This window comes from Solanum verrucosum, unplaced genomic scaffold, assembly GCF_900185275.1.
Source record: "Solanum verrucosum unplaced genomic scaffold, falcon-dt-bn FXZP01000261.1, whole genome shotgun sequence".
NCBI classification, from domain to species: domain Eukaryota; kingdom Viridiplantae; phylum Streptophyta; class Magnoliopsida; order Solanales; family Solanaceae; genus Solanum; species Solanum verrucosum.
In genome coordinates, this window is record NW_026019969.1 from 2,134,317 (window position 1) to 2,150,021 (window position 15,705).

The 15,705-nt window shown below is 35.2% G+C and overlaps 2 protein-coding genes across 2 annotated transcripts; both read left to right on the forward strand.

Moving 5' to 3' along the window:
* Nucleotides 1–306: 306 nt before the first annotated feature.
* LOC125815460 (BAG family molecular chaperone regulator 6) lies at nt 307–5,572 on the forward strand. Its single transcript, XM_049494935.1, has 4 exons — nt 307–504; nt 1,179–2,280; nt 2,377–3,204; nt 3,626–5,572. The coding sequence occupies exons 2-4, from the start codon at nt 1,237–1,239 to the stop codon at nt 5,462–5,464; spliced, it is 3,711 nt and encodes a 1,236-aa protein (XP_049350892.1). The 5' UTR covers nt 307–504; nt 1,179–1,236; the 3' UTR covers nt 5,465–5,572.
* A 4,643-nt stretch (nt 5,573–10,215) lies between these two features.
* LOC125815831 (BON1-associated protein 2) lies at nt 10,216–11,365 on the forward strand. The gene has a single exon (XM_049495389.1). It carries the CDS (start codon nt 10,298–10,300, stop codon nt 11,105–11,107), a length of 810 nt encoding a protein of 269 aa, XP_049351346.1. The 5' UTR covers nt 10,216–10,297; the 3' UTR covers nt 11,108–11,365.
* Nucleotides 11,366–15,705: the final 4,340 nt, after the last annotated feature.

A 15,705-nucleotide genomic window follows, 5' to 3' on the forward strand; every position in this document is an offset into this window, starting at 1 on the left:
TAAAAGTTAAAAAGACAGCTGGCAATGGAAATATCTAGAGGCAAAAGGAAACTCTCGATGATTCCGGTTACTGTATAATTAATTCAAAAACAAACAAATAGTAACTAAACTACTGCCAACTCATCTGACATCCACGTGTCACTTAACTAGCTGAGCAGAACATGGGGATAATATGTACCCCGTCGTATCAAATAATCTCTCAGCTAGAAAAATTAATTACGTGGCAAGGGAGGATGAAATATTGAGACATGTTAACCAACGTTGGCGCGCGAAACATCTCGAAAGACGTAGAACTTGTTAAACTTAGTCAGTATAAATACGAAAATGGCTAAAGCAAACTGATCAGATTGAAAAAAAAAGAAAAGATTTTCAGAGCAGTTTTATAAAGAGAGAAGCGAAGTTTGAGTACTGAAGAAGCTGGGTTGGTGGAGTGATTTGTGCTGGAAATTGAGTTATTTGGATTTTGTGGAACCGATTGGACGGAGCTTTTATTCTTTCTTAATTGTAAGTTTATCTTATATCTTTTAAAATATGTATTTGGTTTGTTTTCAGCTTTTCTGTGTATCTTTGTTCTGAATTGCTGGTGAAATTTTCGGTTTTGATTTATCTAATGGAGTTTTGGGTATTTCTAGGTTATAAATATTGCCAGTAACCCTCTGTTTCCTTCATGTTATTTCACTCTGATTTTGCGGTTTTTATATACCAAGCATATCCTTTTAACTTGGTTTTAGTTTGAGCGCCTCAATTTTGGGTGTATCGGTAGAAATTAAAATAAGTACACACATGTCCTATTTAACATAATGCAAATCAATTAGCAAGTAGGACGAGTGCATCTCACACGAATTGTTACATAGTATGTGTGTCTTACTCAATTTTATATAAGTTCACACACCTTGGGATTACACTAGATGGATATGTTGTTGGTGGTAGCAATATTTGTTTTAAAAAATGTGATATAGTGTCCAAAGACTGATTAAACCATATATACTGTCTACAGTCTTAGTAACAGATGAAGGAAGGAAAATGTCAATTGTAAAATCTGTTTCGATTTCGGAATTTATCTTAGATTGTCTTATAAGTGGTGATGGAGATGCTGCTAATTTTGTGCAGAAATGCCTGATTCTTTTGTTTCGTTTTTTTCTTGGTTGAGCATATGCTGAAGTCTTCTTTTTTCATAGGTAATTCTATATACACATAAAAGGGAAGCTTAATTTGGACCTGCATTTGAACCAAGCTATGTACCCCATGAATCCTTACCAAAGGAACCAAGTACCTTACAATCCTCATTATTATCCCCACTTCGAATCAAATCCTCATCATCATATGAACATTGATCCAACTAGATCTACTTCACCTTATGAATCTTTGCCTTGTGGTGGTAGCAGCTATGGGCATCTTTATCCACCTCAGTGTCACAGTTGCTGTATCCATAACAGTTCTCCGAGCCAGTGTGCGTTTAGCCCTCCGTATCCTTACCTTCCACCACCTACCTACAACAACTGTAGTTATCCTACATATCCTGTGATGTATCCTACTCATTATGTTCCTCCTCCACATTTTAGTATGGAGCATCCCCGATACGAGTATGAAAAGAATATGGGCAGAGATCATCACTGTTGTGGTTGTTCAAATCATCAATGTGGTAGTGAGAAAGGAGGGAGCAGTGTCAAAATAGAAGAACATGACCAGGATAAGAAAAACGAAAGTAACGAGTCATTGGTTCCTTTTGGGTTCAAGAATTGTCCTTATCCAGTTGTCTGCTTACCACCTGATGACATGAAGAATAGGGAGCGCATGAAGCCTAATGGATCCAATTGTAAAGAGCAGGAGGAGAACCCACAAGTTGTGAAGCCGTTTGGCGATTTCAGGGCTTTCCAGCAACCGAATGTCTGGAATTTATGGCCTTCTCATTATGGGAACAGCTCGGAATCACCAAAGCAAACGGGAGATTTGCCTGAAAAGCAACATCATGATGATGCAATCAGGAAGCAGTTTCCATTTCCAATAATCTGGATGCCTTTTAAACCCGAGGAAGATGGAGAGAGAGTTGGTAAGGAGACCGAGTCTGGCCTCATTGCTGAGAAGGAGCCAACCTCCCCCTCAAAATTAACTAAACCAATGTTACATGATTCTGAAGACAAGAGAAGCATTTCTAAAGAAAATGAAGTGATTAGCGGAAGTGAAATCCGTGGAAAGGGACTGAATAAAGGGTCTGTTGTGAAAACCATTCCTGTAAAGCAAGTGGAGCAGAATGAGATCTTTGATGGAAAAAAAGAGGAGGCTTCCCAGAAGGGACTGAATAAAGGGTCTGTTGTGAAAACCATTCCTGTAAAGCAAGTGGAGCAGAATGAGATCTTTGATGGAAAAAAAGAGGAGGCTTCCCAGAGGCATGAAAGTGATGCTAAACAGAATAAAATTGCTCAAAAAGGTGGTAAGAAACAGTCACCTTCTCCTACAAAGTCATCGAAGTTGCCTCCTGTTTGTTTAAGGGTTGATCCCCTTCCTAGGAAGAAAAGCAGTAATGGCAATTCTAGGTCTCCTAGTCCTCCTTGTGGGAAAGGGAAATTAGTAGAATCGCGCAGTGAGAGCTCCAAACCTCCCATCCAATCAAATGAGAAGGAGAATGTTCAACTAGACAAATCATCAACAACAAGCATGCCAAAAAAAAGCACAGAAGTGGAGCCAAGTAAAGGCAAGACAAAAGTTGTTGAGGTTGCCCAAGGGACATCTAAAGAAGATAAACTTCAGGATCAATGTACTGTTTTCTCTGATCTGAAACGCCAGGCAAGGAGCCAAACTGGTGAAGGCGATACTAGTAAAGCGGCAAATAAGCCAAAAGATGAACCTGATGCAGTAGCTGCAAAAGCTCAGTCCAGCAATGAAGGACATCACAGAGGTGAGGCCAGAGAAGCAGCCAATGTAGATGTGGGTGCAGGCAATGAGATGAAACGAGTAAAGAGGAGTCAACTGTCCGATGATAAGGCAGCTACCATGATTCAGTCGGTATACCGAGGTTTCAACGTGCGGAGATGGGAGCCTCTGAAGAAATTAAAGCAGATAGCCAAAATAGAGGAGCAGATGGCTGAGATCAAAAAACGTATTCAGGATTTGGAGAGCTCAGCTGACAATGGAGTCGACAACAAACAGAGAACTATTATCACAGAAATCATAATGAGTCTTCTGCTGAAGCTAGACGCTATTCAGGTATGTGGATAACATTAATTACTGAAACCATCATGCAGAATGTGATTTGAAATGATTTACTTCACGGAATAGCACTTGTATATATTGAGCTTGGACTGGTACTTCATAAATTCAAAATCTATTCATTTCTGTGGGAGTCTTTGTTCTTACTTACTAACTCAGTTAAGATGAAAGCAGTTAATGGTTATACAAAATCAACTTGATAATATTGCTTCTTTACACCATGATTCACGTTGTGTCATGTTGTTTTGTGTAATTGTTGGCCTACTGCCTAAACCACTGAGATTTGAGTATTTCAATGTACGTGTCGCCTAAAGTTTTTCGTTGCTGATTTCATGTCTGATTTTATTAAGTGCGGCGTGTTTAAGTTCTTTTCTCTCATTTATGTTGGAGTAATTAAAATCTCTTTTCTTTTTGCCAGGGGTTGCATCCAGCTGCTAGGGAATATAGAAAATCCGTAGCGAAGGAGCTTGTTAGCCTGCAGGAGAAGCTGGATCTTCTAAACTGTAAAAAGCAACCAGCAGAAAGTGAAGAGACTTTTACTGCCAAATCTAGTGAGGATACATGCACGGCGGTGGAAGACAACCCTTCCTTGCATGGCCAAGAGGTGCAAAAGTTGGAAAGGGATGATGGTTTTACTAAGGGGGATGAAGGAATAAAGTTTGATGCAGAAGGACTTTGTGAAGAGCAGCCTCTTTGTGCAACAGAGATGCTACCCGACTCCCATGATGTAGGCAATGCAGTACTAGCGGGAAAAGAAGAAAACAAGGACGTTGAGGAGGTAATGGAGGGCGTTTCGGGTGGCAGTGCAGTGAAGACAGGAGATGAAGCATCAGTAAAACCTTTTGAATCTGAAGAAAAAACACATAAGTTACTTGATGAGAACACAGCAGTAGTTGAGAAATTAGAAGAGCGTGGAGATGGTGTGGATGAGTTGGAAGAACTTCCTCGAGGAGTCCTTGATGAAGAGACCAGCATTAAAGGTTCTGCTGAAATCAGAAAAGACACAGTAGACCTTACTGCACTTACCCTTGAAGAAAAAGTCTCTGATACAGCGAGTCTAGAGCACCACCACTTGGAAGCATTGGGTGAAACACCAGTTATTTTGGGGACGGAAAATATGCACAGCAGCAATGGAGTAGAGGAAAATGCAGAAATTCTGGAAAGAGATGCAGCAGTACCAATTGACATTCCCAAACGAGAGAAAGAAGATGCAAACATATCCGATGTGGGTGACAAGGTTGGTATGGAGAAGAATGAAAAAGAGCTTGATCAAGGCGGTAGTGCATCAGATGGTTTTTCAATACCATCACAGGAAGACGCAATCACCACGGAGCAGCCTACAGATACTACCAACGCAGAGGAATCAGAAACAGTTGAGGTTCTGCAGGAGAAAATGCAAAATGCACTTGACAAAGATATTGAAATCCTTGATTCAGGAAAACCAGTAGAAAAATCGGTGGAACCTCAACTATTCACTGGTACCAATGACGAAGCTCGGGAGTACCATATTCAAGATAAGCAGAAAATTGGGGAGGAAAATAAGGAGGTGCAAGGTGAGGAATTGCCAGTTCGTGATGATGCTGTAGTCTCTGAACCTAATAATGAAGGAAAAGAGCGTAATGTGGTGGTTGAGCAGCGCCTTGTGGAGGAGAGCTTTGAGATGCAAGGGAACGAACCAGTGGCTGCTAAACCAGTAACTGCCGATAATGCTGCACATGTGATCGAGGAACCAGTGGATGGAAGTAAAGCTACGGCTGCTCCAACATCAGAAGCTGTAACTACCGAGACAGACCTGTCAAGGGAGAAAGAGCTTGGTGTAGCAGATGACCACAACACACATCCATCGTGTGATGCCGTGGAAGGTAATTCTGTTGATGCTTCCCATTCTTTTGGTTCTTCTACGCCTATTGAAGTACAAGTTATGGATGCAAACAAGCTTAAAGAATGGATGAAAGTGGACATGTCCCCATCGTCACCTGCTGCCAGCCAAGTATCCTGTGATAGTGATGCGCTGTCTGAGAGCGATAAAAAACTTATAGAGGAGAATGAAAAATTAAGGGAGATGATGGAGAAGTTAATTAAATCAGGGAATGAACAACTGAATGCCATATCCAGTCTTTCTGGAAGAGTTAAGGACCTGGAGAAGAGATTGTCCAAGAAGAAAAAGCTAAAATTGAAACGGAGTAGGTTACCAGCAGCCTGTGTAAAGCCATTGAATGACTCACTTAGAAACAGGTCTGTGGGGTTGGCAATGTAAGAACAAAAAGCTTGGTGATTCCTTTGAATGGAATAGTAGTTTGGTTCATGTAGTCTGTTTGTGTTCCATAGTATGTATGCTATGTATAAATAAGGCTTTTTCTGCTCAGTTGTTGTCCCTTTTGGCTTTGGTTTTGGTTCTTATGCAATAGCGACTTTAAAGTTACTTGTTTGGCATTGAGGCGTGACAATAGCGACTTCAAAGTTACTTGTTTGGCACTGAGGCGTGACAATAGCGACTTCAAAGTTACTTGTTTGGCACTGAGGCGTGACAATAGCGACTGAGGCGTGACAATAGTTTTTCATGTTTTACAATAGCGACTTCAAAGTTACTTGTTTGGCACTGAGGCGTGACAATAGCGATTTTAAAGTTATTTGTTTGGTAATAGCGACTTCAAAGTTAGAGGTGTGAGTAGTTTTTGACGTTTTAAATTCCACCTTTAATTGGTTAATAGATGATCACCCTTTTCAAACAATAATTGCATACTATGAATCACAAAAAGAAGTAAAGGAATTTATATAAATAAATATAAAGAAGTACCAAGTCAAGTAACACTCCAAAATATCACTAATTAATAACCACGAATTAAACGAACATTATTCTAATGAAAATGGATATTTATTGTAATTTAAGACGAGCAAACTATACCATTGTAAAAATTGAAACAAGAAATACACATAATTAGGCTAGCTATTGAATATATGGATCCCCCTATTTAGTAGCTTTGACCTAAATTTTGTGTATGCTTTACTAAATATGTATATCAATCAATAATACCCGTAAATTCATAAAATTCAAATTCTAAATTTGCAGCTCCGCAGTAGGAGCAAAACACACACATCCATTGTATCCACGCCTTGTTTCTTCCATCATAAAATCTTTATACTTCATGCCAAATCTCTTCCAGTTAAAATCACCAACCATTGACGGATTTTTCCCCAATTCGATCTCTACATACAATTGCCCCTTCGAGATCCTATGATCACTGCCATATCTCCATATCTTCAAACTCTCCGAAGCCCTAAAATTCGAACAAAACGACAGATAATCCTCATGACCATCACCATCGCTATCCGATTTGTACTCTGTATCAGAGTCATATACAGCACTTTCCTCCTCTTCGCTTTCGGAATCAAATCGATATTCAGCAACACCCAGTAAAGAGTCTAGCGGTAGAAACTTACCAGCTTTAAAAATTTCGAAACGAAGGCTAAAGCTTTCACTGGACGGGACGACGAAAACAAACTTTTGGCTCCATTGTTGATTGGTACACATCTTAATCTTACTTGTTTTGAGTTGATTTTCTTTGTGTGTGGAAACTTTCACGTAGTATTTGCCCTTCTTTTTCACATCAAATTGAGCAGATTTTACTTCTACAATAAGCAATTTGTACTTTGCCGGCAGTGATGATGAGTACGCCATAGTAGTAATATAATATGAGCACACGTAGAAAAAAGAAGGGGGGGAGGGGGAATATTAATATTAAAACATAAAAGTAGTGTAGAAAGTGAATCAAATTGGTAAGGATTCGTATTTGTGTTTTATTATAGAGAAAATCTCCTTTAATTTAGGGACACAATAATCATATTTTGATATGTAAAGAGAATAATTAGTTCATGGATACTACGTAATTTCATGTTTGATTGATTTTTTTCCTAATATATAGGTTTTCCTTTTTCTTTTTTAATAAATAAAATAAAGATTTTTTATTATATAAGTCCTCTCTTATTTAAATTATATAAAATAACAAGGAAAAATTACGCGGTTAAGCAAACTTATACTACTTAATTACTCATCATAGTTATAGTTTGCTATAATTAACTCTCGCGACTAACATTAACTATTAATTACGTGGGCTGACTTCGAGTTGTATAATTAGCCACATTTGTATAATTCGCAACTAGCAATTGTTCTTTTGATTTATATTTGTATACGATGGCTTATATATGTATATGACAATGATTTCCTTTAGTTTTGTCACCATATGCATTCAATCTTTTTGTGTATAACTTTTTAAAGTTTGTATAAACGTGTAGTTTTCGGATTTTGTATAATTAATTTATATAATGTAATTTGTATGACATATTTTGTATAACTGTTTAAAGTTTATATGTTTATGTTAGTATCAATTTGTTATTTCAAGTTTTATCATATTTGTATAATTCCAAACTTTATATTACTCAATTATACAAAAACACGTGAATTATAAAAACGTAGCCGCGAATTCTACAAAGGAGATGTGAATTATATAAATTATTGTCCAATCTCGCTCACCTCTCTCCTCCCTCTCCCAATCTCACTCGCCTCTCTCCTCCCTCTCTCAAATCTCGCTTGCAATATATACAAATGCATATGTATAATATATATAATTATTTAATCGATATATATATATACAATTCACCTCTCTCCCACTCTTTGCCCTCTCTCCTCCCTCTCCCAATCTCACTCGCCTCTCTCCTCCCTCTTCCAATCTCGCTCGCCTCTCTCCTCCCTCTCCCAATCTCGCTTGCCATATATACAAATATATATGTATAATATACAATTATCTTACCGATATACATATACAATTCACCTCTCTCCCACTCTTTGCCCTCTCTTGCTCTCCTCTCTCTCCCAATCTCGTTCGTCTATCAAACTATAGCTATGGAGAGTAATTAAGCTATTTTTGAGTGGTTATATGTGAAAGTTCCTCAAATAACAATAAGATGAATCATCTTAATTAGGTTTAGGATATCTAAGAGGATATGCATAGGAGGACCCACGGATTGCATATAAAGTTCAGTTGCACGTGCACTCGTTAACTTTGGAAAATATCATATAAAATCACATGTATTATATATATACATAGATATTGACAAAAATTAGGTATAATTAAATGTGCATTCATAAAGAGCATAGAATTGTCTGCGTTGCTGGTACAAGCCAGTGGAACTACGTGACACAATGGTTCAAATTTAGCTAAAGCCTTTTTTAAAAAGTTTAAATTAGAACTCGTATTTGAGCATATTGATAAACCCAAAATCTCCAATTCCTAAGTTCACCTCTAATTGGCATGCTATCGAATTGTAATAAATGCCATCAATTGAATCTTATTGATGGTTCATCGAGCCATCCAATTAATAAGTAATGGAGCATGCATATGATATTTCTACATTTTCCTAAATTGTAATGATTAGTTATTTAGGATAAGAACTCCGGGGAGAATGAAATGCTATAAATAGTTGAGAGAGTCAAAGAGATGCGCGTAAGTTAAACAGGAAAGACACGAAAGTTGTACATATTTTTTGTAGAGAGGTTTATGTTAAATTGGAATTAGAATTTAAGATGATACATGTAGAAATTGAAATTTTGTGGAATTCTATCCGCATTTAATTCGAGTTGAGATATTTATCGACATTGAAATTTTGTGGGACTCTACAAGGTGTGTTTAATTCAAATTAGAATTCTTGGAGGATAATCAACCCTAAACCCTAGTTTATGCGTATATAAAGGGTACTACAAGAGATCAAATTCAAATCATCCTAATTTTAGAAATACGAAGTATTCTTGTTTGTTCAGATTTTATTGTGGTTGATTTATTTTTCGGTTACTTTAAAATTTATTGCAAACAATATAATTAAGCAATATCAAATTATATGTGTTTTTCTTTCAAATAAGTTAATATTTATTTTTTTATTATTAATAATTGAACTTATGTCTACAGAGGTATAAATTTTTTAGAAAGTGAAAATTTGTTTGAGCTAAAGTTATGCAATATTATGATACGAAAATACAATCTATGATTAAAAATTAGTTTAAACAATACAAACCCACTAGAGTGGGAGCAAATTACTTCTCTTCACGCGAGTTTATTACAAATCTTATCAATATTCGAACATCCAATACATGGGATCAAAATTAGGTATAATTTATTTAAGATACACTATATCCAAGTAAATTTACATATATTAGACTCTTTCGCTTGTCTCTCCCCTCTTTCGCTCTCTCTCACGCACGCTCATCTTTCTCCCCTTGTATCTGCATAATAGAATGTATCTAGAATGTATTTGATATTTCAGATATATGTATCTAATGTACGCTCATCTTTCTCCCCTTGTATCTGCATAATAAAATGTATCTAGAATGTTTTGATATTTCAGATACATATATCTAATGTACACTCATATTTCTCTCCTTGTATCTACAAAATAAAATATATTTGATATTTCAGATATATGTATCTAATATGTTCGTATGTATATGGGATATACATACTCTCTCACTTGTCGACCTTCTAGCTCAACTCTCTCCCAATGAATATGTATTTCAGAGTGTATCTGGTAGCAAAAATATATGTATAGCTATAACTAACTTGAAATCCAGTATGAAATTATTGATTAATTAAACTAATATAACATTTTCAAACTATAGAAAAAATTAGTAAATATAGTAGACTTGTTTGTGTAATTAGATTATTTTTCCCTAGAAATTATGTATTTATTATGATGGACAAAAGTTAAAAGAGCAACACAAAATAGGGACAAAGTGCAAATGACCCATATAATCAGCCCAGCCCATTATCATCTCAAGCCCAACAATCAACCAAACAGTTTCCAGAGTATATATGTAATTCCAAGAAGAGAAACATTTGCCGGCGAGCGGGGAGGAGAATCCTCTCTTTCTCTCTCAATCGCTCGGAGTAGTAGTTTGCTCACATTATGAATTGAATCAAGAAAATTTTCAGTTCTTGTTCTTATTAAACACACCAATCTTCAATCGTACATCAACATGTATTATTATTAGCACACAGAAAAGCAGAATCTGGAGAGGAACAACAAGCTAAGCTCCCCCCAAATGGAAGAGGGAACTCAAATTCTGGAGATCAACTTGATCTCTGCTCAATCCCTCAAAACCCCAGTCGCTAACTTGCGCCGTATGCAAACTTATGCCATACTCTGGGTTGATTCATCAACCAAGCTTCGTACCAAGATCGATCATCTCGGCGGTGAAAACCCTACATGGAACGACAAATTCCTCTTCCGTGTTTCGCCGGAATTCATTTCAGGTGAAACTTCCGGTGTCTCTGTTGAAATCTACGCCGTCGGTTACATCAAGGATTTTCTCATTGGTACTGTGCGTTTACTGATAAGTAGTTGTCTTAAAGGAATTGCGAATCATGGAATTACTACTGCAACTCCGGCTTTCACTGCTGTACAAGTTAGGCGGCCTTCTGGAAGATTCCATGGAGTTTTGAATATTGCTGCTGCGGTGTATAGTAGTTCGGATTTTTCGTTGTTGAATGGATTATCTGCCATCTGCTTCGGGGATTTGATGGAAGAAAAAGAGAATGGTAGTCGATGGCGTCGGCGACGTCTTAGCCGTGGAGGATCGAAGCGGAGCGAGCCACCATCATCAGGCAGCGAATCTTACGATTTCTCCGACGGCACTGATTCGACAACTTCGTCGTCGTCGTCATCGGCGGTGTCAATGGCGTTGAAAGATTGCAACTGTGTACCAACAGTTACAGAGATGGCGGGAAAGAAAGATTTGAAATCAGACGGTGGAGGTTTGCTGTGTGGATTGATGCTGCAGAAGAAGATCCCATTCTGTCCGTTTGATCAAAATTCAGCGTTCTGGACTGAATCCATTGAGAAGGAACCATAATAATAAACGGTCCAGATTCTTCTTATACAAATCAACGGTGATGATCAACTCTGCATGAGTACAACAAATCATTTCAGTTGCAAAAATATCAAATCCACCCTTTGAGTCTCCTTAATTGCAGATTTCACCCATTCATTTGTTTTTTCATTGCTATTTTTTTGGTTAATTTTGATTAGCAATTAACATTTTGTGATGTAACATCTTGTTCTTGATTCTGCATTGGATCAAACTGTTGTTTTGTGTTCCCTTAATCTTGTACGAAGACGCTCAAATTGTAAATATGATTAGTTTTATTCAGTTGAGTATGATGGAAAATGGATTAAGTAAATTTGAGACCTATAAATCACATTTTTTAAGATTAAAGATAATATAAAATCTTTGATAAATCTGTCTTATGGCTAATAAGATCTAGTAATTTATTTTTATCATTGTTTTTTGGTTAGGAGAAAATTATTGATTTGTAATGAGTATTTATGGTCCTTAGCTAAATTGTTTCTTTAGGGATTCAAAGGGGAGAAAAGTTTAGCTTTATCCAAGATTAGGTGAAGTATTGATAAATTAGTTTCATCAACAAACCAAAATTAGACATAATGTAATAATTAGTGTTATTTTACTTAGTACTAGCTAGTTCTTTTCCTCAAAAAAAAAAATGATCAGATAATTGAATTTCATTAGTCTCAACTCTCAAGCATCAAGTAGATGCATTGAAGTTGCAAAAGTTCTTGTCATCAAAATTGGACTGTTAACTTAATATCTCTAAATATTTGAGCAACAAATCAATGATGTATTTCAATATTAGACAAAAGAATTTTTTTAAAAAAAAACATATTTGCCTCTTTGCTCATTCATTATATATTTTTTCATTCAATTAAGAGTGATATTTACATTTAAGTTTCAATGTCTTCGGTTTTTCTTTAATTCCAATATGGCGCTTAAATGGCGTAATCTACCAACTTATTTGAGCTCCTCTACTCTGCCCACCTAACCTATTAATATAGGGAAATCAATAAATAAGTGCTGCCTAATAATTCCTTATATTAAATCAAGATGGATAAAATTATGAATTATAACTCAACACATTCAACTCTTATCAAGTTTAGGCCCCAAAAGCTAGTTTATGAAGGAGGTTTATCCAAGTCCATATAATGAGACCAATTTACGAGGGGGGCTTGTCTAAGTCTCATAAAAGGAGACTAATTCTCATTCATCTCTCGATGTGGGACATCTTAACACTCTCGCACATGCCCAAACCTCAACTAGAGTGTGAACACATATATAAATGGGAGCCCAACATTGTTGAATAACAAATTGAGATGGGTTTGACTCTTATACCAAGTAAAGATGGATCTTGGGTCTAACTCAACCAAAAGCTAGCTTATAAGGGTACTTTTAAAGGACCAAATAAGATAATCGAAATATTATTATGAAACTTTTTTTTTTAATTTCAAGAAAGTGGTTTTTTTTTTAAAGTTTTATAAGGAGTACTATTTTTCTAAAATATAATAATATATTTTTCAAAAAATTTGACCACAAAATATACAAATATTAAGAGTATTTCCATACTAACACAATCTCTTAGCTAAATTTAGGTTGAGATTTTTTAAAAATAACTTTTCTATTTTTACAAGTTAATGATAAGGTTTGTGTACACTTTATTTTGATCCAACACTCTTCACTACATGATAAAATAGGTAAATTCTAGCTTCTTATTTTACTTGTTGAATTATGTGATTGTTGTTGCTGCAGTACTTACGAATTATGACACCCTCAATGTGTATTATGCAAATTGATTTGACTTCTCCTTTAACCTCAACCTCAAAATCCCCTTTTCACTTAGATTTACTACGTGTCTATAACAGATTGGTTTTAAAAAAACAAACTTGTACTATTACCTACACCATATGTGAAAATATTTAGTCGTATTAAATATTTACAACAAACTAATATATAACTTAACTTATCATAATAAATTCTGATAAAGCAAAAATCATGAATTAGTTAATCGTAATTGAATATTAAAAATTTATCTATAAGTATATGACATACACATCTATTAAATTAAAATATAACAATTGATACACATATAAGTTTTTTTTTAAAGTTAAAAGTACAATTTGATACATATATAAGTGTTTTAAAAAAGTTAAAAGAAATTGAATTCATTGTTTCTCTCACATAATTTTATCCAATCGTCTATTAATTATATAGAAAAATATTAACTTCAAATTTATGGTAAAGTTCTTTGTATGTTGATTTAGCAAATCAATGTCTTAAAAATCTCTCGATCTTACTAAGTGAATATAAAATATAAAAGAAAAGATAAAAATATTATATATACATTAAAATTATGTTATCTTGTGTATATATATATTTTTCCATCAAAAGAGGCTCAAGTGAAACACTTTCAACTCTGATTTCATTGCAAATATCGATTATTACGCATAAAACCAATAAAAATTCACTTAATTTAACTTTTAGAAAATAAGATAATTATAAATATTTTTAGAGAAAACAAGTTCTTCATTACGAAGAAATCCATATATAGAATAGACAAGTAATACTAAAAAGAAAATTATCTTTTTGAAAGGATAAAACAAGTGCTTCATTATGAAGAAACCCCCATAGATTATATACAAGGAAAAAAAAATGAAACAAGAGTGAGAAAGTTTTTTTTAAAAAAAAAAGACACTATAGTACAAAATTTAGAAGGGTACGTGTTAATAATACTATTGTTTTTTTGTCTTTTTATATTTTTGTTTCAAGTTTTTTATTTATTTATCAAAACAATATTATTAGTATAATACTGATTATGTTGTAAAATGAGAGCAAAATATAATAATACTAAACAAGTAAGGAAGACAAATTGTGATGAGAAGTATAGAGGGGAGAATATTATTTAATACTCTTCAAGTGTGTATTTCCTAAGGATGAAGACTACCTTTTATAGGATGTTTAAATCATCCTTTTACAACATTTGACAATACGTTACTATAATATTTAATTAATATACTAAATGGATACATTACGTTAGGATAGATTAAGAGAAACATCCACACAATTAAGTGGATTTGTAACACTCCCCCTTGGATGTTTATAGATAATGTGCCTCGTTAAAACCTTACTAGGAAAAATCCAGTGGGAAAAAGCCGAGTGAAGGAAATAGAGTACACACATCTTGTAATACGCCTTGAGTGTTGCCTCATTAAAAACCTTACCAGGAAAACCCAATGGGACAAAACCTTGGCTAAGGGAAAAAGAGTGCAACACGTATTTTACTCCCCCTGATGAAAAATTTATTTGATATCTTGGAGACGACGCATTCCAATCTTATATCTTAGCTTCTCAAATGTTGACGTTGGCAATGCCTTAGTGAATAAATCTGCAAGATTATCACTCGAACGAATTTGTTGAACATTTATCTCACCATTTTGTTGAAGATAATGTGTGAAAAAGAACTTAGGTGAAATATGCTTTGTTCGGTCTCCTTTGATATATCCTCCCTTTAATTGAGCTATGCAAGCAGCATTATCTTCATACAGTATTGTTGGAGTCTTTGTTTGCACAGAAAGACCGTATAATTGCAAAATGTGTTGAGTCATTGATCTCAACCATACACACTCTCGACTGGCTTCATGAATGGCTATTATCTCTGCATGATTTGAAGAAGTAGCAACTATTGTTTGCTTCATCGAACGCCATGATATAGCCGTACCTCCATATGTGAATAAATAGCCTGTCTGAGATCGAGCTTTATGTGGATCAGACAAATAGCCAGCATCTGCATAACCGATCAATTCTGACTTGGATGCATTAGAATACAATAATCCCATATCAATTGTTCCTTGAAGATATCTGAATATATGCTTAACACCTTTCCAATGTCTTCTTGTTGGACATGAGCTGAATCTCGCCAATAAACTTACTGCGAAACAAATATTTGGCCGGGTATTGTTGGCCAGGTACATTAGTGCCCCAATAGCACTAAGATATGGTGTTTCATCACCAAGAATCTCTTCATCCTTTTCTTGAGGTCGGAATGGATCTTTATTTATATCGAGAGATCTCACAACCATCGGGGTACTCAATGGGTGTGATTTATCCATGTAAAATCGCTTCAAAACCTTTTCAGTATATGTTGATTGATGGATAAATATTCCACTTTTCAAATGTTCAATCTGAAGGCCAAGACAAAATTTTGTCTTTCCAAGATCTTTCATTTCAAATTCTTTTTTCAAACACTCAACGACTTTTGAAAGCTCTGTAGGAGTTCCAATGATGTTCAAGTCATCAACATAAACAGATATTATTACAAATTCAGATTTTGACCTTCGTATAAAAATACAAGGACAAATAGGGTCATTCTTATACCCTTCTTTTAGCAAATATTCGCTAAGACGATTATACCACATTCGCCCTGATTGTTTCAATCCATATAAGGATTTCTGAAGCTTTATTGAACAACTTTCTTTTGAATTTTCATATGCTTCAGGCACTTTGAGTTCTTCAGGGATTTTCATAAAAATATTGTGGTCTAGTGAGCCATATAAATAGGCTGTGACAACGTCCATTAGATGCATTTCAAGCTTTTTATGAACTGT

What these genes read in the sequence shown, in the direction of transcription:
- LOC125815831 (XM_049495389.1), top strand. Translation starts at nt 10,298, where the DNA reads ATGGAAGAGGGAACTCAAATTCTGGAGATCAACTTGATCTCTGCTCAA.
- LOC125815460 (XM_049494935.1), top strand. Translation starts at nt 1,237, where the DNA reads ATGTACCCCATGAATCCTTACCAAAGGAACCAAGTACCTTACAATCCT. An exon ending in TTGATGGAAAAAAAGAGGAG is followed by an intron (nt 2,281 to 2,376) that starts GCTTCCCAGAAG and finishes AAAAAAGAGGAG; the next exon opens with GCTTCCCAGAGGCATGAAAG. An exon ending in TGAAGCTAGACGCTATTCAG is followed by an intron (nt 3,205 to 3,625) that starts GTATGTGGATAA and finishes TCTTTTTGCCAG; the next exon opens with GGGTTGCATCCAGCTGCTAG.